The 23068-nt window shown below is 42.0% G+C and overlaps 2 protein-coding genes across 10 annotated transcripts in view; both read left to right on the plus strand.

Moving 5' to 3' along the window:
• Window positions 1-1511: 1511 nt before the first annotated feature.
• On the plus strand, window positions 1512-18635 carry phf20b (PHD finger protein 20, b). Of its 2 annotated transcripts, none has more exons than XM_023991092.2 (19): window positions 1512-1617; window positions 9233-9337; window positions 9451-9622; window positions 11581-11665; window positions 11771-11847; window positions 11934-12357; window positions 12661-12744; window positions 12844-12966; window positions 13286-13345; window positions 13422-13670; window positions 15418-15555; window positions 15672-15755; window positions 15993-16145; window positions 16425-16594; window positions 16729-16828; window positions 16927-17122; window positions 17258-17720; window positions 17876-18086; window positions 18263-18635. In XM_023991092.2, exons 2-19 carry the CDS (start codon window positions 9252-9254, stop codon window positions 18406-18408), a joined length of 3021 nt encoding a protein of 1006 aa, XP_023846860.1. In that variant the 5' UTR covers window positions 1512-1617; window positions 9233-9251; the 3' UTR covers window positions 18409-18635. The 2 variants fall into 2 exon arrangements, with proteins under 2 accessions (XP_023846860.1, XP_023846861.1); XM_023991093.2 differs by having other exon boundaries at window positions 12661-12738.
• Window positions 18636-21451: 2816 nt separating this feature from the next.
• Window positions 21452-23068, plus strand: part of ndrg3b (ndrg family member 3b) — a 68406-nt gene continuing 66789 nt past the window's right edge. For 2 of the 8 annotated variants that reach the window (XM_070444460.1, XM_070444461.1), the window contains exon 1: window positions 21452-21581. The gene's annotated coding sequence lies outside the window, so the exon portion shown is untranslated. The remainder of the gene's footprint in view (window positions 21582-23068) is intronic. The other 6 variants (XM_023991095.1, XM_023991096.1, XM_070444465.1 and 3 more) reach the window with 4 other exon arrangements.

A 23068-nucleotide genomic window follows, 5' to 3' on the forward strand; every position in this document is an offset into this window, starting at 1 on the left:
TTTTGTTCAGTGTAGCTTCACACTGTTGGTGGTAGGTGCACTTGATTCAGCAGCCCGAGTGCCGGGAAGGCAAAGTGTTCCCATTTTTAACCATTTCATGTGTCTGAAGGTAGAACTCTGGCTACCCAGCAGGCCCAGTGAGCAAATCAAGTGCACCTAAAGGCCTACCGCTGGCCAATCCGATAGCTCAGATCACTGTTGTCCGCAGTTTCCTTGAGCCATACACAGTAAAAATAAGTTTTGAAAGCATGGCAAAGTTAATACTGTGAGATTTCAAAACTTTTAAACCATGAGGAGAGAGAGACTCAACAAATACAGTAATGAGCTGCTGTTTTTAATGAGTAAGTTTAAGTTGTTATTCAGTACTGTCAACACATGCCATAACCAGCACTGCAGCTGCAATGAATGAGTATAGCAAAGTTTTACGATAAGCTAGCGTTGTTGTTATTAATGGCTTGTGTCTTTTTTAATATCAAGGAATATTTAACTTTCTCTGGTCATAGGAGTAACATGAATTGGTGCGTGAGGCAGAAATAATGCAGTGCGACTTGAGATTCACCATTAGCTGGAAGACTGTGTCCCCTTTCCTGTGGAGGCAGGGAGAGTGGAGAGGCAGCCTCACTGCTGCTCCCTCAGACTGACCATGAGATGCAGGCCATCAGTCCAGTAAAAAGTAATACACAAATGATCTATTACCAGTGTGATCATAATACCAAATGTTTTAATATATAATTTCAAAATGTTCTGAGAAGAACAACATTGGCAGGGCAATTCAAGCATAGCCAATATGCAGTGATAATGTTTTGGGCCTAAAGCCTACTGCACAAACCTCATTGCTACAGAACTGTTTTTAATTGGTTAATTTTGCATAGGCTTACGTTTTTTAAGTCATGTTTTCAAAAGATCTGAGCGGTAGAGCTTGGTTTGCATTTTGACTCAGTGACCTTGACTCAGAAAAGGTTGGTGACCAGAGCCGCCAGATCCCTCACTTAGTCAAGTGTTTCCTTTATTTTGGCAGTTACCTATGCATGCACAGTGTAAAACACAAATTACTCAAATTATAACTACTGAATTTCAATTAAAGAGGACATAAAAAACATTATAGTTCAAGTGTAGGACTATGGTAAACATTATTTTTCTTAAAGTCTTGATAGGTTCATCATGCCATCTACCAAAGCCTGTACAGTAGTACAGTGGGATATTTTAGCACAAAGGGGAATTAAAATGGAATAGAATAGAAAAGTAAACTAAACAAATGTATGGATCATCATCKCTGTGTAGCCTATATTTTCTTTCTCTCTCTTCTCTGAGACAAAAATAATGAGAGCAAGCAATGTGAACACCCCCTAAAATGTTTTTATTCTCTAACAAAAAGTTACATTTCATAATAGAAAGAAATCGAACATTCTAGATCCACTTCTTGTTCTTGAGCTAGGAGGCAGACAGAGGGGAATAGCAGTTGCGCACGCGCAAAGGTTCACCACTTAGTAACGGAGGCAGCGCTTTCGGAGTGTGGACGAGAAACAAACTGCGTTGGCCGAGAAGCACGTTGTTCCAAGGAAGGACTTGTAAGTGAAGTAGGCTTCATCCACGAGAAGTAACAACAAGGAGCTCGAGGTAAGCGTCTAGTTACTTTGTAATGTAAATATGTCTTACACAATGTATCATTTAAATGTTAAACTACAATGACATGTGTTTGGGTGGCAGGCATGATTCTTCTGTGGATATTAAACTTGTTCGCACGCGTGCGGAATGTTGTTTCATGATGGAGTATTGTTAGCTAATGTAACGTTTGCTAGTTACAGCAAGATCATTTGTTTAGGTTAAAGTTGATCAACTCAAGTGAAGCATCGAATTGCATTGATTATTTTTGTTTGCGGCATGTTGCAACTCTTCTTCAGATATGGAGTTTTCTGTGTGTTCTCGAGCCGTGGTTAATTGCTTACTCTGCAWCTAGACAGTACAGCAGAAGCAGGTCTACAAGGCCCGGCAAAGTAAATAGCTAATTGACAGCGGCTGCGTCCTATGAAATGTCTATCTTCGGATCTGTCATCAGCTTCTACCCAATGAGCTTATTCGACATCGGGGCAGCTGCATTAGCAAAACGCGGACACTAGCTTTTTGTTTTTACATAATTATATGGTTTTCACTGTTTAACATCATATTTACGTTATGAGGTTAACGTTAGTGAAGAAAGCGTTATTTGTAAAGGAAATAATTGTGCGGCAGTTCTGTCGACGTTGCACGCACGTTTCATCCGCGAGCTTGTTGAGTCAGATAATTATATAATCTGATCTGTCGCTGTTTTTGATAGCATGTTTTAATAAATCTGAGTGTTATTTAACGTCATCTTAAATGCGCTGTATAATTGCGTTTTTTTTTTAAATTCTCATCAAATCAGTTTTGTTAGAGCTTCTGAAAATGTAAACAACATTGGAACTCATTGTGCGCCATTTGCGTTACTTTTGTCAGGCTTGTTCTGTCTATCACTCAATGCTGCGCATGTCATAAAAATCTACAGAGGCCTATCATGGCCAGTTTTGGAGGGATTTGCTGCTTTATAAATACTAGCAGAATGTTGTTACTTTCTATTCTTCAAAATTGATTTTATTCCAGTCATGTCAATGCTTAAAATGGCTAAGCATCATTCATGCACACATACAAATCAGTGTCAGAATTAGCTATACGGTATTGGTCTCCAACTGAAGGTGTCAGTTACACTGAAAAGAGGAAATCCAACAGTCAGTCAGTAGACCCACTGTGGGTATTATGAAAGTATTGTTTATGCTAAAATTAAACCAAGTAGCTTATCATTATAGATGTTACATTGGATTGTTTAAACTATTTCCCTGCTGACATGAGAGAGGATGATAAAAAAAAAAATGTTGATGAAGCCGATCAACTGGCATTCTCCACAATTTATGGCCTGATTGCACAACCATCTTCCTCTTGCTGAAATAAGGTCTAGTTGGCATCTTTGGGAAAATATATTTGATTTGATGACTTCGAAATGAAAATGATTTTGATTTGGTGCAGCAGTTGAATGGGGTTTTCAGAGTCTGAAATGCAGAGTATGAAGAGTAACAGATAAGTGCTGTTTTAGTTCTCTGCTGACAGTATCATCTGAGCCCAGACAGACATTCCCAGACTCAATTGAGTCAATAAGGCAGCATTTATACAGGCAGCCCAATTTTGACCTTTTTTTCTCCCCCAATAATTTGACTTTTGACCAATAGCATCAGATCTTTTCACATCTGATCGTTTTCAGAGCTGATCTGATTGGTCCAAAGACCAATTAGTGAAAAAATATCAGAATTGGGCTGCCTGACAAGCGCACCAAATGCATGCTTTAGTTCTACTTATAACCCCAGTAACACCTCGATCACACCGACAGCGTCATTGTGTTTTGATACACCAGAAGTACATTCATTTCCAATGGAACGATGCGTTTGCCTTGCAGCATTGCATTGCAGAGGCAGTTGCAGTGCATTCTGTGTGGTGCATACGTTGGATTTATCGAACATATGCGTAGACGGCTTAACAGAAATGGTAGTAAGAGGGGATTGTTGAACTTTTGTTGCACACACATCCAGATGATGCTGTGTACCATTTTACGCAATGACACTGTAGGTGTGATCAAGGCATAAGCAGTGTCAAATGACACTTTCGCTAATAGCATGGGAGTACTGTGTTATTTTGGAGGAATAGCTGTTATCAGCACTTTTACCCTATGTGTTGTGCTGTTAAAAATTGGAGAAGAAAGTTGCTGTTGGAGTAGTAGTTAGGAATGTGCATCTTTCKCTTTCAAGATGCGTATCTAGAGACATGGGCTCCGATACAATACAATAATGATACGTTTTAGTTTGAAATGATTCAGTTCGATAAGATTCGATGCACTAGGGCTGGGCAGTATACTGTATCTACTGGTATTGATGCACGGACCGGTTTGGGTTTTTACTTCACCTTCTATAACAGTATTTGAGTGTTTGGTTTGTTAAATGTGATACGGAGTGTGTAACGTTTACTTTGAATCATTTCTCCCTGCTCGCTTTCCACGCAGACCTAGCCCCGCCCCCTGTCACTCAAGGAGTGCATTTGTTCCTCGACCACGAAACACTTGCGTTCAGTCTGTATGGTCAATGCAGCACATGCAACAATGTTATTATGCTATTTTCCCATAGCTTCTTAATATACATCCACTATTGTTTTAGAATTATACTATTAGTTTGTTACTTACATTTGCAACAAAATAGTTGGTATTRTTTTACCAAGTTGGGCTTAAATCGTGTTAGCTGCTAATCGCTAGTTAGTTAGCTGGCTGGCTGGCTAGCTAGCTAATAAATGTACTGAGTCAGAGCAAAGGTAACTAGCTAAACAACCGGATAATACCAGTGATGGTGTAAACCTAAATCAGCATGTTTGTGCAACCGCATCTTCTAAATCAAAGAGGAACGTGCAAAGCATGAGTACGTTAGCTTCATGAAGTAGCTAAGGGAACATTCAATGTAGCCAAAGATTATAGGAAACACTTATCAACACTTTGGTTCATACCCTGCCACAATAACTCCTCCCTGGCATTTTCATTTGTTGTCATGTCAAACACAGTGCCCATTATTATACACTGTGCCCACATATTCTAACTATAGAATTAGAATAATCATTCTATTTCCATGATTCCAACAGTTCACCAAGGTGTTTTGCTCTAAATCTCAAGTCAAATCAAAATGGCAACATTTGGTTAAAAACTAGGCCTAGATTGTTTGCCCATATCGTGCAGCCCTACGTGGCAGTGTAAAAACAATCTCAAATGAGTACAGGAAATGGAGAAATTGAAAATACATAATTATTTTTAGTTTAATTGAACAGTAGCAGTAGCCTGTTTTTTTGTCTCTCCACTTTGGTTCTGAAATCGCCATCACCCACTAATGAACTGGTCAATTTGTCAGATTAAGTGTTTGAGCTAGTAATGTATCAATGTTTATTGTTTACAAATTAGCTATGACATGGGCAGTGAATATATAGCACAATTTTGGATTTCATCCCCATCTCATAATCGAATGTTTGTGACGGGTTGAACGTTTTTACGGAGAGCTTCTCTTCTCCTCTCACTGCGGCCATGTAGTGCGCCTCGCAAAAGTGATTGTTCTTTATGGAATTATCAACTTTACACTATGTATTAAAAAAAACGTATTTAACTTTAAAGAAAAACTATTGCTGATGGTGAACCTGAACAATCAAAATAACATCAATTTTAATCCCTGTTCAGCAGATGGCCTATATCCAAATCAGAATTGTCTCCAGTAGCATATTTTTATTCCAGTAAAACACCATTTTCAACAGCGCATAGATAACAACCTAGCAAATTACATAGGCTTTATTAGAGTCGCAACCTAAAGTCACCCAAGCCATTTTAGCATTTGAATGCTGAAGGTGCAGCATAGATGTGCAAGATCAGGAACAGGCCGCCTACCTTACTTTGGTCAGCATGAGAAAACTGGGCACTGTTTGACTAGGCTACTGATATTGCCTGTGGTTGTTTGGCAAGCATGCAACATCACTTGTAGATCAATGACTGTCAATGCAGTTACATCAGGCCATGCTCCAGGATGACATGCCTGAGGGGGCATTTTAAATCCATGGGGGTGGCGCAACTAGTATTGCTTTAGAGCCTTAGCAACATAAGGTATATTGTCCTACTGCTGTTCAAATGTACAAAAACGTACAGTGCATTTGGAAAGTATTCAGATCCCTTCACCTTTTCCACATTTTGTTACGTTACAGCCTTWTTCTAAAATAGACAAAAATACATGTTTTTCTCATCAATCTACACACAGAACCCCATAATGTCAAAGCAAAAACAGGTTTTATACATTTTAGCAAATGTATTAAAAAAAATAGTATTCAGGCCCTTTGCTATGAGACTCAAAATTGAGCTCCGGTGCATCCTGTTTGCTTTTATCCATCCTTGAGAAGTCTCTACAACTGGATTGGTGTCCACCTGTGGTAAATTCAATTGAGTGGACATGATTTGGAAAGGCACACACCTGTCTATATAAGGTCAGAGCAAAAACCAAGCCATGAGGTCGACGGAATTGTCCATAGAGCTCCGAGACAGGATTGTGTCGTGGCACAGATCTGGGGAAGGGTACCAAAACATTTCTGCAGCATTGAAGGTCCCAAAGAACACAGTGGCCTCCATTCTTAAATTGAAGAAGTTTGGAACCACCTAGACTTTTCCTAGAGCTGGCCACCTGGACAAACTGAGCAATTGGGGGAGAAGGACCTTGGTCAGGGATGTGACCAAGAACTCGATGGTCACTGACAGAGCTCCAGAGTTCTTCTGTGGAGATGGGAGAACCTTCCAGAAGGACAACCGTCTCTGCAGCACTCCACCAATCAGGCCTTTATGGTAGAGTGGCCAGACAGAAGATACTCCTCATTAAAAGGCACATGACAGCCTGCTTGGAGTTTGCCAAAAGGCACCTGAAGGACTCTGACCATGAGAAACAAGATTCTCTGATTTGATGATGCAAGATTGACCTCTTTGGCCTGAATGCCAAGCGTCATGTCTGGAGGAAACCTGGCACCATCCCTACGGTGAAGCATGGTGGTGGCAGCATTATGCTGTGGGGATGTTTTTCAGCGGCAGGGACTTCAGAATCGGGTGGAAAGATGAGCGGCGCAAAGTAGAGATCCTTGATGATAAACCTAATCCAGAGCGCTCCGGACCTGAGACTGGAGCGAAGGTTCACCTTACAACAGGACAATGACCCTAAGCACACAACCAAGACAACGCAAGTTTCTGAATGTCATTGAGTTGCCTAGCCAGAGCCCGGACTTGAACCCGTCAAACATCTCTGGGGGGACTTGAAATAGCTGTGTAGCAACGCTTCCCATCCAASCTGACAGAACTTGAGAGGATCTGTGGAGAAGAATGGGAGAAACTCCCCAAATACAGGTGMGCCAAGCTTATAGTTTCATACCCAAGACGACTGGCAGCGATAACAGCCTACGGTGCTAAAACAAAGTACTGAGTAAAGGGTCTGAATACTTATGTAAATGTAATATTTCAGTAAAAAAAAAAAAAAAATCTGCAAAAAGTTCTAAACCAGTTTTTGCATTGTTATTGTGTGTAGATTAATGAGTGGGAGAAAAACATCAATTTCAGAATAAGGCTGTAATGTGAAAAAGTGAAGGTGTCTGAATACTTTCCGAATGCACTGTACACAACTGTAATTTTGCACACGAAAGCACGTGATGGGAAGGTCACGTGACCTACAAGCGCAATGGTCAGAAGACTCTGAAGCTCCTGCTGACAATTCCTCATTCTATATTTTATTCAGGTTATCTAATTCAACTATTTATACTTTCTAGTTTAAAATTCGGTGGAAATGTCTGGGGTCAAGAAACAAATGGGTTCGCCTACCAAAGTGGCAACCTCAACGCTACAAGTTACTACTGATGCTAGTATTAGCAACACCATTTCGATGGCTTTACCTGAACAACAAGACCGGATGGAGGCGGTGGTTCAACGTGCTGATGGTGCAGCAATTCAAGGAGTGAGTGACCAAMTTGCTACCTTGCAAGATAAGTTGGACACCCACATGGGAGTAGTTCGAGCGCTAATAGAAAAGGGGGATCCCATTTAGACTGAGGCAAGGGGTTGCCACTTTGGAACGAGAAGATGCGGTTCAAAATGGCGTCGCTTGAGGATCAACACAGACACAACGTGAGGGTCTCTGTGATTGCTACAAACCGGGAGGGAGGTGATGCAATTGCTTTCCTGCAAGAAATCCTTCCCAAATGGATTCCGTCATTTGGTACTACTCCGATTCAAATGGAACGGGTCCACAGGGTCTACAAACAAAATGCAAAGGACAACCCCCAGACCATAGTCTTCAATGTTTTCAGATACCAAGACCGCAACAATGTTCTGCAAGGAGCCTGTCAAGCAAGAAAGAATGCGCCCATCCAAGATGCCTGGAGAACCATACCTTGTTATGCGAACTACAGCATTTGCAGATGTCCAGAGGGAATTGTACTCGTAGGGCATACCCTCTTTTCTGATCTATCCTGCCACCCTGCAACTTACTTAAATTGGTGAGCAGCTCTCCTTCACCTCGGCAAAAGAGGCAGTAGAATTTCGGAGAAGTCTTCCAGGCGACAGGTCTACAGGCTGCCCCACAAAGAGTGCTTTCCTTTACGGAAGTCGAGGAAGGGCCTGGACAGCAGTATGCAACTGGGCGCTAAAGATGCAGCTAACCGGCTAGCTAACGTTTAGTTGACTACTCAACTCTTATCCATCGTTGTTTTGGACAGGAACTTCTCCTAGTACCGGGACTGAATKAAATCTATTCCAATCAGGTTATCCAAACAAAACAACTAAAAAGTAGAAAAATGAAAAGCGATATAGTCGAGAGAAATTACACTTGAAGCTGTGAAGCCAAACTGGGAAAATAAAACAGTGGTTTAGGGAAATAGGTACCCATTAAGTGATTAACGTTAATCACCCCAAATGCTAGCAACATCAATCTCTACTATTCACGTTAACTTCAACATGCCTCCATTTAAATATCGTTGAAATGTTAGGTAGTCCGAAGATTGCTGCAAATCCATGGTTTCAAACAGTGAAAACATTACCATATTTTTTATAATACGGTACTAAATAATAAATTACATCAAATAATGCGTCCAAAATAAAGTCAACATGTTGAACCAGCCTCCAGCTCCGCTAGCCAGCTAATTTTAATCCTGGAGCTAAGGATTAATTGATGCACTCCCATCTTAAACGTTTGAATCGGGGACTGATGCATATTTGCGAATTGTTCGATCACTATTAGTAGTTCTATGTAATTACGAGACACCAGTCAGCAGGTTTACTGAGACTGGAGGACCAGGGAGATGGATGCTCTGCTAGATTGGGGTGCTGGATGGCAGTACATGCAGAACTGATTTCAACCATTAGTCAGACACCTGTTGATTTCTGAATTGGCCCTAGTGACTTGGATGATCAAAAGACGTATTGTACGTTTTCAGTTGATTGATGTCAGCAAATGGTGCTTCAAAGATGGGATGTCTTCATAACTCCAGACTGTTTTTTTCCCCCTGTTGAAATTATACAATGTGATGTGTGCTGGTGTGGCAATGAGCTTCCTGCAGTTGTCATGGCCAGTTCATGTGGAGATTTGACATAATGCTAGTCTCGTTTTGATGTTCTTCTGCTGTTCTACAGGTAGGCCTTGAATGTGCCCATGATGACCAAGACTCCTCCCGACAGAAGAGGGATCACCTTTGAGGTGGGAGCACAGCTGGAGGCTCGCGACAACCTGAAGAACTGGTCAGTGTCATTTCCATCTGATTACTGTCTGGTCAGGTTTCTAATGTTCATGCCCTATTGTTCTTGTCTAGCATTATCAGTCTTATTGAACATCCTAACTCTCTACTGCTCAGGTACCAGGCCAGCATAGAGAAGATAGACTATGAGGACGAGAAGGTTCTGATCCACTACCGTCAGTGGAGCCACCGCTATGATGAGTGGTTTGACTGGACCAGCCCCTACCTGAGGCCCCTGGACAGGATCCAGTTGAGGAGAGAGGGTCTGCAGGACAAACGGCCCAGCCCGGTGAGGGAGACTAGTACTCTGACATAATGTTGTTACCCTAGACCAGTGGTTCCCAAATCTTTTTTTTATAGTCCTGTACCCCTTCAAACATTCAACCTCCAGCTGCGTACCCCTTCTAGCACCGGGGTCAGCGCACTCTCAAATGTTGTTTTTTGCCATCATTGTAAACCTGCCACACACACTATACAATACATTTATTAAACATAAGAATGAGTGAGTTTGTCACAACCCGGCTCGTGGGAAGTGACAGAGCTCTTATAGGACCAGGACACAAATAATAATAATCAGTAATTTTGCTTTTTTATTTAGCCATCTTACATATAAAACCTTATTTGTTGATCAAAAATTGTGAATAACTCACCACAGGTTAATGAGAAGGGTGTGCTTGAAAGAATGCACATTACTCTGCAATGTRGGGTTGTATTGGAGAGTCTCCGTCTTAAATCATTTTCCACACATATTAGTTTTCATGCTAGTGAGGGCCGAGAATCCACTCTCACATAGGTATGTGGTTGCAAAGGGCATCAGTGTCTTAACAGCGCGATTTGCCAAGGCAGGATACTCTGAGCGCAGCCCTATCCAGAAATCTGGCAGTGGCTTCAGATTTAAATTCAAATTCACAGAATCGCTTGTTGCAATTTCGATGAGGCTCTCTTGTTCAGATATTGTTAAGTGGACTGGAGGTAGGGCATGAAAGGGATAACGAATCCAGTTTGTCGTCCATTTCGGGAAAGCACCTGCGTAATTGCGCACCCAGCTCACTCAGGTGCTTCGCTATATCACATTTGACATAGTCCGWAAGCTTGTTAATTTGCACACACAAAATCATACAATGATGGAAAGACCTATCTGTTGTCCTTGTTAATGCAGACAGAAAACTGCTCCAACTTAATCATAGCCTCAATTTTGTCCCGCACATTGAATATAGTTGCGGAGAGTCCCTGCAATCCTAGATTCAGATCATTCAGGCGAGGAAAAACATCACCCAGATAAGCCAGTTGTCTGAGAAACTCGTCATCATGCAAGCTGTCAGACAAGTGAAAATTATGGTCAGTAAAGAGAACTTTAAGCTCGTTTCTCAATTCAAAATACTTTGCCCCTTGATAACCAGCGTATGTTGTAAAAGTGTTACATGGTCGCTGCCCATATCATTGCATAATGCAGAAAATWCACGAGTTCAGGGGCCTTGCTTTAACAAAGTTAACCATTTTCACTGTAGTGTCCAAAATGTCTTTCAAACAGTCAGGCATTCCCTTGGCAGCAAGAACCTCTTGGTGGATGCTGCAGTGTACCCAAGTGGCGTCGGGAGTAACTGCTTGCACACGCATTACAACTCCACTATGTCTCCCTGTCATGGCTTTTGCGCAATCAGTACAGATACCAACACATCTTGACCACAAGTCCATTTGACATCACAAAGCTGTCCAGTACTTTAAAAATATCCATTCATGTTGTCCTGGTTTGCAGAAGAGGATGTCTTCCATAATTGACCCCCCCCCCCATAAACGTAACAGACATATACCAGGAGCTGTGTCAGGCCCGCCACATCTGACTAATCCAGCTGTAACGCATATCATTTACTGCCTTGTATGCGAAGCAGTAATTGTTTCAAAACATCTCCCGCCATGTCACTGATGCATTGTGAAACAGTGTTGTTTGAGGAAGGCATTYTCTGTATAGTTTTTTGGGCCTCTTCCTGGTAGCAGGAAGTCCTCCACAATAGTATGGGGCTTGCCTGTCCTAGCCACTCTGTAGCTCACAATATAAGACGCTTCTAGCCCCTTCATATTAATGGTATATGTTGCTTTTATATAAGTCTTACTACTCGAGAGTCGTCTTAAAATCTCGCTCAAACTTCCGTGGCTTATTTTTCAAATTGTCATGTTTTGTTTCTAAGTCTGGTTGAACTTCATGACTTTGAATATCAGATTAGTGTTTAACTTTTCTTTCCCTTCCAGGTGTTTCGGGTGAATGAGAAAGTCTTGGCCTGTTGGGTAGACTGCCGCTACTATCCTGCTAAGGTTCTGGAAGTCAAAAGAGATGGTAGGTCCTACACTTCCACTGGAAAGAATCAATTGTTCAATCAGAAATGCATTGCATTCTAGTTACATTGGGTAAACATTCTTACCATGTTTGTCTTCTCTTCAGCTTCCTACACTGTGAAGTTTTTCGATGGAGTAGTCAAGACTCTTAAGCCAACCAAAGTAAAGCCATATAAGAAAGAGGTGAGAGCTCCATGTGATTGTTAGTTCATGGTGTGAGAGGATGGTTGATGGGGTTACCTTACAGTTTTATGTCTCAATGTGAATAGAATTGGAAGGCCAGGGAGAGGGACATAACTCAAAGTGAGCAGAGCAGTGGGAAAGAGGAGAACGGGAAATCCCTGAGCGATGAATCCAAAAGTGGCTCTTCAGACCTGGATGGAGAGAGCAACGGAGAGGAAAAGGAGAGAAGAGAAGACGGAGAGGAAAAAACGCTGAATGGCAACTTTGAGACCTGTGGACAGAAAGGGAACCTAAACGGAGAAGAGGGGGAAAAGGGGGCAGGAGGAGGGAAGAGAGAAGAGSCACAAGCCAAAGAAAATGGGCAGGTTGTCCAAACGAAAAAGGAAGATGTGAATGTAGAAGGGGAGCGAGTGATGCGCAGTACCAAACAGCAGGGGGAGAAGAAAGAAGAGTGTGCATCGGGACAGAGTCCCCAGCTGCCCAGGGGGAACCGGTACCGACCCTCTGAAGGTATGTAAGTTACTGTAAGGCTTTGACAGTGAAACAATGGAAAACTCCTTAAACATTTCAGAATCATTAGATTGAAATTGAAAGTGTCGCATGGTTGTGCTCAAGTCCTAATGGGAAAGGAAAGATGATAGCTTGGCTTATAGCTTCGCTTTTGTGAAGAACCAGAAAGTTAAATTGAATCGTTGCTTAGAGCGTATTAGGACAYGTTCAGTATCTTGTTGCTTGATGGTTAAGTGGATGAAGTCAACAATGAGGGGAGAATAATGTCCGTCTCACTGACCTTTCGGTTCTTGTTGTTTACAGAAAGTCAACGTGAACTGAGGAAGAGGAGGGTGTCTCTTGTACAGATGCCACCACCAAAGAGGAGAAGGCCAGACACAAGTAAGGGTCTGCATCTAATCTATGACTTGTTGCGTGTTACTGACATTCAAAGCCCTGTGTGTCCTTTGTTTATAACTCCTGTCCTTTCTGCCCTTCCCTCTCCAGACAGAAACAGCCAGTCTCAGCAAGCAGGATCAGATTCCGTCCCAGCGTCCTCAGCACTAACTCCAGACCAGACAAACACCCAGACATCCACAGACGCTGGTATCGAAGCCCCATCAGATATAGGTAAATAAGATGGAGATGAATATGCTCATAGATAAGACAATCGGCAGGTGTTTAGGAGACTTCTTGAGCTGTTCTAACAACTTCTGACTATTTGAATACGGGTAGGATTGCTGTTCTAGGATATATTTAGCTTTTTAGATAATAATGAGTAACATAACATGGACAGGGGGSACCTGATCCTAGATCAGCACTCAGACTGAGGCGCTTTATGAATACAGGCCCAGCTCTTACATTGAGATGTGAGATGAAACTTATTTCGGGATCTGTCAACTCCGTGCCAAAAAAAGCTACAGTTGATCTATTGTATGTCTCTTTACAGAATCAATACTGAAACGCCAAGTCCATCTGCCTACCACCCACAAGTACAGCAGAGAGCCATGTGAGTACAGCCTCATTAACACGCACATGCACAACTTCCATTAAATGACATGTTGTTCCTTGTATCTCTACCTTAGTGTATCGAGTCATCAAAAACCAGCCGCCCCCAATCCTCTCCATTGAACTGGACCACAACCCCTTCAAGTGCAAGGCCCCTGGCTGTCTGAAGTCCTTCCGGAAGGCCTCTCTCCTGCACTACCACGTCAAGTACTACCATGCAGACAGTGAGCACGCCTCTGAGTGCAGCATGCAAACCCGGGCCTCAGAGAAGCAGGTTGGCTCTCAGGAGACACCCAGGAGGAGACGCACCATGTCAGGGTCTATACGTGAGTAGTAGCACTCCGCCCCAGGGATCAACAAACCTGAGCTCAATCATACTACAGTTACAGTTGGAAGTTTACATACACTTAGGTTGGGGTCCTTGACTCGTTTTTCAACCGCTCCACAAGTCGGTTAGGACATCTACTTTGTGTATGACACAAGTAATTTTTCCAACAATTGTTTACAGACAGATTATTTCACTTATAATTCACTGTATCACAATTCCAGTGGGCCTGAAGTTTACATACACTAAGTTGACTGTGCCTTTTTAAACAGCTTGGGAAATTCCAGAAAATGATGTCATGGCTTTAGAAGCTTCTGATTCTTATTGAATCATTTGAGTCAATTGGAAGTGTAGCTGTGGATGTATTTCAAGGCCTACCTTCAAACTCAGTGCCTCTTTGCTTGACATCATGGAAAAATCAAAATAAATCAGCCAAGACCTCAGAAAAAAAATTGTGGACCTCCACAAGTCTGGTTTATCCTTGGGAGCAATTTCCAAGCGCCTGAAGGTACCATGTTCATTTGTACAAACAATAGTACGCAAGTATAAACACCATGGGACCATGCAGCCGTCATACCGCTCAAGAGGGAAATGCGTTCTGTCTCCTAGAGATGAATGTACTTTGGTGCGAAAAATTCMAATCAATCCCAGAACAACAGCAAAGGACCTTGTAAAGATGCTGGAGGAAACGGGTACAAAGTATCTATATCCACAGTAAAACGAGTCCTATATCGACATCACCTGAAAGGCTGCTCAGCAAGGAAGAAGCCACTGCTCCAAAACCGCCATAAAAAAAGCCAGACTACAGTTTGCAACTGCATATGAGGACAAAGATCYTACTTTTTTGGAGAAACTGGTCTGATGAAACAAAAATAGAACTGTTTGGCCATAATGACCATCGTTATGTTTGGAGAAAAAAGGGGGATGCTTGCAAGCCGAAGAACACCATCCCAACCGTGAAGCATGGGGGTGGCAGCATCATGTTGTGGGGGTGCTTTGCTGCAGAAGGGACTGGTGCACTTCACAAAATAGATGGCATCATGATGTGGAAAATTATGTGGATATATTGAAACAAATCTCAAGACATCAGTCAGGAAATTAAAGCTTGGTCGCAAATGGGTCTTCCAAATGGACAATGACCCCAAGCATACTCCAAAGTTGTGGCTAAATGGCTTAAGGACAACAAAGTCAAGGTATTGGAGTGGCCATCACAAAGCCCTGACCCCAATCCTAGACAATTTGTGGGCAGAACTGAAAAGGCTTGTGCGAGCAAGGAGGCCTACAAACCTGACTCCAGTTACACCAGCTCTGTCAGAGAATGGCGCAAAACTCACCCAACTTTATTGTGGGAAGCTTTTGGAAGGCTACCCAAAATGTTTGACCCAAGTTCAACTATTTAAAGCAACGCTACCAAATACTAATGAGTGTGTGTAAACTTCTGCCCACTGGGAATGTGATGAAAGAAATAAAAGCTGAAATAAAGCATTCTCTCTGCTATTATTCTGACATTTCACATTCTTATAATAAAGTGGTGATCCTAACTGACTTACGACAGGGAATTTGTACTAGGATTAAATGTCAGGAATTGTGAAACTGAGTTTAAATGTATTTGGCTAAGGTGTATGTAAACTTCCGACTTCAACTGTACATTATTAACTGACCCAGTTGCTTGTGTGCTGTATATCCATGCATTAACAATAGATGCCTCACATTTGATCTCCTCTGTGCATTGCTCCACTGTACCACAGACTCTCCCCTTGGTGACAGACAGGCTGCTAATGGGATAAACCGTCATCGTCGGAGATCACTGAGTGAGAAAAGGAAGGAGAACCAGCAAACCAACAGCAGACCCCATGAAGATAAAGAATGGAGCGCCAGTGAAACGGGTGAGGAACATTTTATCTCCAATTTTACCATCGTTCTTGACTGAGAATATCAACTTGGGTGTTGAACTACTTTTTATATCCCTGCTTTGCTTACTCAGTTATTTTGTTTACTTCAGGGGAAAAGATTAGAGAGAAGACGGAAAGAGACTTCCTCCTCAATAAACAGAAGAAAAGGAAGAAGACGGGGAGGTCCAAGTCAGGTAAAATGTTGTTGACAGAATGAGTGTGTCTGGAGTTTGCCTTTATCAGTTGACAGTACTTCTTTAGTGAAATCTGATTTGCCTAAATCTATCTGCCTTTAGAAAGCTGGCCACATTCTAACAAAAAATATATTTGGTATGTAATGCTCAGTTAATGTTCCAGATTATTCAGTATTCCACATGAGCTTTGAATGTACTGACCCAGTCTCAAACCTGCATATGCTTTCCCCCTGACAGAGAATACGAATGGTGAGGAGAACATAGGCATCTCCTTATTTAACTCTACTCAGTCCAATCCGAATCTGGTATCCAAATTCTCCCTCTTGCACAAACACAAGTTATCTTACGACTCAAGCCCAGAACACATCACAGATCAGGTGCAAGAGGACGGTGGGTACCAACACCTTACATCTTCTTTATACTCCTCACTCTGTCCTTTTTGCTTTATTCAGGTTAGCTATTATTCACTATCCTCCTTCCTCTCCATTCAGGCTTGAAGTGGTATCATCATGTTTTAGGGCACTGGTGTTGTCCTATAATAATCAGCTAATTTAAAATATTTTAAAATGAGTGTCAAACTACAAATGCTTGGCATATTTGTTTTGGGTCCACTCAAAATCAGACAATTGTGTCAACTAAACATGGTTTTGCTTTCGACCCTCTGAATAGATGAAAGTGATTGGTCCACAGTCAGCGCTGAGTGGAGTGATGAGTACATGGAGGCGGAGCTGGATGTGACCACTCCCATGTCGGAACAGAATGTATCCATGGTGACCAAGGGCTCTGACATAGTGCACTGTGTCTGTGAGGTGGTGGAGGAGAATGATTTCATGATTCAGGTGAAGCTCACCGAGACTCACGTTAGTCACAGAAGAACCGTTAACACAACACTGTTTTGTTGCTTTTTGTTTTTCACGTGTTTTTGCCATTGCATAATCATATGTGAAGTGACAATGTCCTGTCCCTTTCCTAGTGTGATGAATGTCTGTGCTGGCAGCATGGCACCTGCATGGGCCTCTTTGAGCACAATGTGCCTGACACTTATAACTGCTACATTTGCAGAGACCCACCAGGTAATCACACTGTAAACATCTCAATGTAGTATTAGATCTCCAATGGGTTTCCGTTCTTTGACAGTGTACATGAACGTGTATCTTGCCTGTTCTCTCAGCCCAGAGACCGAGCCAGCGTTACTGGTACGACAGGGATTGGCTGAGCAGTGGTCACATGTATGGCCTGTCTTTCCTGGATGAGAACTACTCCCACCAGAACAGGAAGAAGTTAACGGCCACTCACCAGCTCCTGGGTGACGTTCACCATGTCTTTGAGGTGCTCAACGGCCTGCAGCTTAAGATGAGCATCCTCCAGTGAGTACTATGGAAGTTACTGCAAATACTTCCCAAATATGTCATGTTTCACCATTTTGGGTGTGATTGGTTCTTGGATGATCCATCTTCAGTGGCTGTGAATTAGCCCTCACCTCGCTCTATCGTCCTCTACAGGACTCAGACACACTCTGACCTGAAGCTGTGGCGCCAGCCCTGGAAACAGGAGGAGAAGCTTGGTATGAGCTGCAGTATGGCGACCAGCAGGGCCCCTTCACCTGCAGCCAATGACAGAGAGGGCGGCGAAGCGCTAAAGGCAACGTCAGTCTCCGCCCCCTCTGAGAAGGCCAAAAGGGTTCAGATGAGCCCAACATCCTTCCAGGACTCGAACGCTTCCTACATCAGCAGTGAGCACTGCTACCAGAAACCGCGAGCGTACTACCCAGCGGTGGAGCAGAGGCTGGTGGTGGAGACACGGGGAGGCTCTGAGCTGGAGGACAGCCTGAGGAGCACAGAGAACCTGCTCGAACTGGAGCAACGCTATGGTGGCCCACTGGACCCAGACAGAGCCAAACTGTACCCCAGCTCCCTGCTGCAGGACCGGGCCAAGATTCACCCCATTACCCTACAACCAGACAAGGTCTGTACTCTTTCTCTAAAATGATTGTATGTCAGTAGTGAGATACTTATGGTGAAACAAGTGGTGAAGAGATGCTAGCTGTAAGCTAAAGTAACTGGATTTATGACAAACCAGTTTCCATGTGACTTAGATGGCATGTTTTGTTCTTTTTCCAGGGTCTTGATCTGTATAAGAAGCTGTATGTGGGTAGGGAGAGTGAAGTAGAGGTGAAGACTGAAGAGGGTGAGCCCAGCCCAGACATAAAGCCAGAACCAGAAAAAGACAATGTGCTGCATCAGCAGTGGCAGATCAACCTTTTGGATCACATAGAGGCCATGCAGAACCAAGTCACACACAGGATGGACCTCATTGAGAAAGAGCTGGATGGTGAGACTTACGCCACACAGATTCTTCATTATAAAGATACAAAAAAAAAAATCCTGTCGAAGAAAGATACTTTTCTCATGGATGTAAGGTTTATAGAACTCTTATTTCTCGCTCTTTCGGTCTCTCCCCTTTTTCTTTTCTTCTACCTCCTGCTCCTTCTGATGATTTATCTGCAGTGTTGGAGAGTTGGCTTGACTACACAGGGGAACTGGAGCCTCCTGACCCGTTGACCCGGCTGCCTCAGCTCAAACACCGTATCAGGCAGATGCTCACAGATCTGGGCACTGTGCAGCAGATCTCCCTCTGCTCCTCCAAAACATGAGGGCGCCACTGAGCTCAGCACTTCACCACAGACAGCAGGGCGTAAGCAAGCAATGCTACGGTACAAACGGTTGTTTAGTAGGTTACAGGGACAGAACCTGCTACTACTGAACATTCTAGAATCCACTATCATAAATGCATGGCATCTTGCAACAATGATACAGTATAGATTGGACTACTTTTCTGAAATGCAAGACAAATAAGAACATAACCATGTTCAGCGCTTTTGATTGTAAGTTAACCCTTCCTAATAATGTAGTTCTTGTAAAAGATTATTAATACTTGCTTTGTTTTGCTAAAATAATCTATCTGCTTTTTGATTAAAGTCAATGAATGACTTGGCTAAAAGGTTGAAATGTAGGCCACTATAGGCTTCATTCTACTGTAATTCTATTAAGATTTGTATTACCTTACCAATGTTTGTTCAATGTAAGCAAATAGGATTTGATGTAGATATTTTCAAGTTTCAAATGCATATTTTGGATCAGGGTTGCAATTAAATGCATTTTTTTTTTTTAAATAGCTTAATAATGATGTGTTTTAAGATCATAAAAAAAATAGTATTGAAAAAGAGTGAAAGTTCCTTTTGAAAGGGAGGGAAACTATTTTCAAATAAATATTGTCCTGTCTTTTGAACTAGTCCAGAATGTTCTTGAAGTTAATAAATGTTCCCTTCCTCATAAATATTGATGTAGTACAGTACGAGTTATTCTTTAGAGTACATTGTTTGCAAAAGCCTCAATATTGGCAAACTAGATTTTGTCAATTGTAATATTTCTCTGATTTTTAGATATTTAGTTGTGATGTTTGACTTCTCTAACATACAAAAAAACAATCTTACTGGTTAAGTATCCAGAACTTATTTCACGTTTTTCCATGTGGGCACTGTGCTCTTGTCTTTATATTTATTGTGGTTCAGAATTTAATTCATGATTTTGCATTTTTTATTCTTTGTCACACAGTAAGTAATGTGTATGGCACAAGGTGCATAGAGTATAGGACTGTCACAGTATATTTAGTACTGCAATACGCAGTACATGGCCTGTACACTAGTGACTGATGGGTCAGCTTTTTGTTCACCCGCAATTTCTAAGGACTCAATGCTAATAACCCACCTGTAACCACCCGACTGTGGTAAAGAGAACATCTGAGACCCGCACCCGACCCTAACCTGTATATATAGAAAAATGTGTAGGTCCCTTTTTCTTTTGAACAATTACATTTTTCTTAAATATTTCTTGATTTATTTATTGAACATTTAGGACTATTGAATAGTAGCCTAATGTTTTGTAGATTTTTATTACTTTTTCTCCCCCAAACAGTAGCCTAAATTGGCACCTTGCGCAAACTTACGCACTATTGCTCGATAAAAATAAAATAACCTCTACGTAGCCTATAGATATGAATTATACATTTATGAATTCTTTATCTTTGCATGTGAAATGAGTATTGGACATCTGACTTTATTTTGACCCATTTCAGAATTCTTTGTTGTCCCTTACTGTTTTGAATGGTTAATAGTATTTTATTTCAGCTGTACGTTGGCATAGTGTCAGACTTATCAATGTATGTGTTTTTTTTTCTTACTTAGATAGTTTTTCAAGAGTACTGAGATTTAGATTTACCCAGAGTCCAACACTAGAATTGTGCTATTTTCCCTTGCAAAAAATATTGCAGTTTTTAAACTAGTAAAAGTGCAGTAACTACAGTCAGCTGTGGTATTTTGGACGCAGCATACAGCAGTTGTACTGCACTGGAACTGCAATCTTTTTTTCATAAGGGTTTGTTTAAGAAATAATTATTTCAGATTTCCATGCAAGAAAATAAACCAGCTTTATCTAAATMACCTGTAATCTGTATGTTGTTACTCTTGAAATATGGTGGTGAATGAATCAGACTAATACACTATATACAAAAGTATGAGGACACCCTCCTTCAAATTCGTGGATTTGGCAATTTCAGCCACACCCGTTGGTGTATTAAATCGAACACACAGCCATGCAATCTCCGTAGATAAACATTGGCAGTAGAATGGCCTTGCTGAAGAGCTCAGTGACTTTCAACGTGACACTGTCATAGGATGCCACCTTTCCAACAAGTGAGTATGTCAAATTTCTGCCCTGCTAGAGCTCTTTGGTTCAATTGTAGCCGCACACAAGCCTAAGATCACCATGTGCAATGCCAAGCATCAGCTGAAGTGGTGTAAAGCTCACCGCCATTGGACTCTGGACCAGTGAAAACGGTGTTCTCTGTAATGATGAATCACGTTTCACCATCTGGCTTTGGCGGATGCCAGGAGAATGCTACCTGCCCCAATGCATAGTGCCAACTGTAAAGTTTGGAGGAGGAATAATAGTCTGGGGCTGTTTTTCATGGTTTGGGCCCCTAAGTTTCAGTGAAGGGAAATCTTAATGCTACAGCATACTATGACATTCTAGATGATTCTGTGCTTCCAACTTTGGCAACAGTTTGGCTAAGGCTTTTTCCTGGTTCAGCATGACAATGCCTCTGTGTACGAAGCGAGGTTTATACAGAAATGGTTTGTCGAGTGGAACAACTTGACTGGCCTGCACAGGGCCCTGACCTCAAACCCATCGAACACCTTTTGGGATGAATTGGAATGGCGACTGTGAGCCAAGTCTAATTGCCCAACATCACGAATGCTCTTGTGGCTGAATGAAAGCAAGTCCCCGCAGCAATGTTCCAACATGTAGTGGAAAGCCTTCCCAGAATAGTGGAGGCTGTTATAGCAGCAAAAGGGGATCAACGCCATATTAATGCCCATGATTTTGGAATGAGCTGTTTGACAAGCAGGTGTCTACATACTTTTGGTCATGTATTTTATGCAAATGATCTTACAATGCCCAGAATCAGACTAGGGAAATTAACTAAGTCATAATACAGGTATTCAATTTAAAAACATTGTACAGGACAGATTTAGACTGCTGAGAGAAGTCATAATATAGCTCCTACCACTCGTTCTGGTCATGCTCCAGGGGTGGTGAATGGAAAATCATGGGAGCTGCTGCCCCCCCTTTCCGCATTGAAAAGGTCCGCCTTGAATGTATGTCAGAGTAGTGTTTTCAGTTGGCACATTGGAATCGAGTGATTCAGAGCACTACGAGACAGCCAGGCAGACCCTGCTATTTCCACGGTTTTATCAAAAGTCAACGGGTGAGTAACATGGCGCAAAAGGTCAATTATTGGATATAATGTAGCCCCCTAAAAAGTGTTTCCTAATGTTACATTTGTGTGGCAGTAGCTATAACGTTAGCTAGCTGATTTTGTTAGCCAAAGGTTTGGTGAAGTGCGTTCTCAAGCCAGTTAGCTAGCAGCTACAGTATGTGTTAACTAGCTGGTTGTTGCACTGGTTGTTGGTGGCTGGCTAACTATCTAGTTATGAAACCTAACGTTTTTGTCGATCTCATTAATTTACTGTAATTTTCACACATGGTGTTTTAGTTGTCTTGCTACTAACGTTCAGTCGTTAACGGACTATAAATAGCTAGCTAGCGGTAGACCAGCACAGCAGAGGCTGGTTGGAAGAGCATGTTTTTGGAGCTTTTCTAGCTAGCTATTGGACTTGAGATGCTAACTAGGCGACAGTACAACCCTGACATTAGCCATTTCCCTATAACTAGGCCTATCTTGGTTGTGTATTTATCTATAGGGTGATAGGTTAACACTATTTCCTTTCATGACATTCAGAACACCGAGCAAGTCATATGGGGAGGTGGACTGTCACTGTCTGGTTAGTTAGAGCAAGCCCTTTGCAGAAGAACAATGATGCCCTTTAATAAGTAACGTTAACTGCCAAAATAAAGGAAATGCTTGAGTAAATGAGGGATACATAGTATATTGAAAGCAGATGCTTTCACACAGGTGTGGTTGCTGAGGTAATTAAGCAATCAAGATCCCATCATGCTTATGGTCATGTACATAACATTTTATGAAAATGTTTGCACTCACTACTGCAAGTTGCTCTGGATAAGTGTCTGCTAAATGATTTAAATGTATAAATATGCCCGGCTACCATGGCTAGAAGAGATCTTAGTGACTTTGAAAGAAGGGTCTCAAATGACCATAGTGGGTTTATAGTGTGTGTGTCATTAACACATGATGGTTTTTCTCGTGGAAGAATGTTGTCGCATCTCTCCAATAGAGTTCCAAGACACTTGTAAAGTCTATGCCAAGGTGTATTGAAGCTGTTCTGGTGGCCCAATGCCCTATTAAGACACTATGTTTGTGTTTCCTTTATTTTGGTATTTACATGTAGCAATGGCATTTGATCCCCCAGTTAATGTGTCCCTTGGATTGTGTATTCGTGCTGCTAACCAAGAGAAATGGAGATCAAAAAACACAAACAAATGCCAGCAAAGTCAATGCGATTAGTGACAGCTGTTTAGAAGTCCAGATGGCCTCTGCTACTTACCCTACAGTAACTCTACAAACAATTGCCCTTGATGAGGTGTACAGACACACAGGGACTGTTTCTTGTTTTGTTGTAGTTTTAAAATATACCCTTGTTTACTTGGGTAATGCTATAGTCTTTGGAACTGTTAATGCTCGCTCGCGCATCTCGCACTGAATGTGGATATAGCGTTCATCTGCCAATCGCTCAGCGCGCTGTTTTAGGGACCACCAGCTGGAGACGTCTGACT

The sequence above is a fragment of the Salvelinus sp. IW2-2015 genome, linkage group LG7, assembly GCF_002910315.2.
Source record: "Salvelinus sp. IW2-2015 linkage group LG7, ASM291031v2, whole genome shotgun sequence".
Classification (NCBI taxonomy): Eukaryota; Metazoa; Chordata; class Actinopteri; order Salmoniformes; family Salmonidae; genus Salvelinus; species Salvelinus sp. IW2-2015.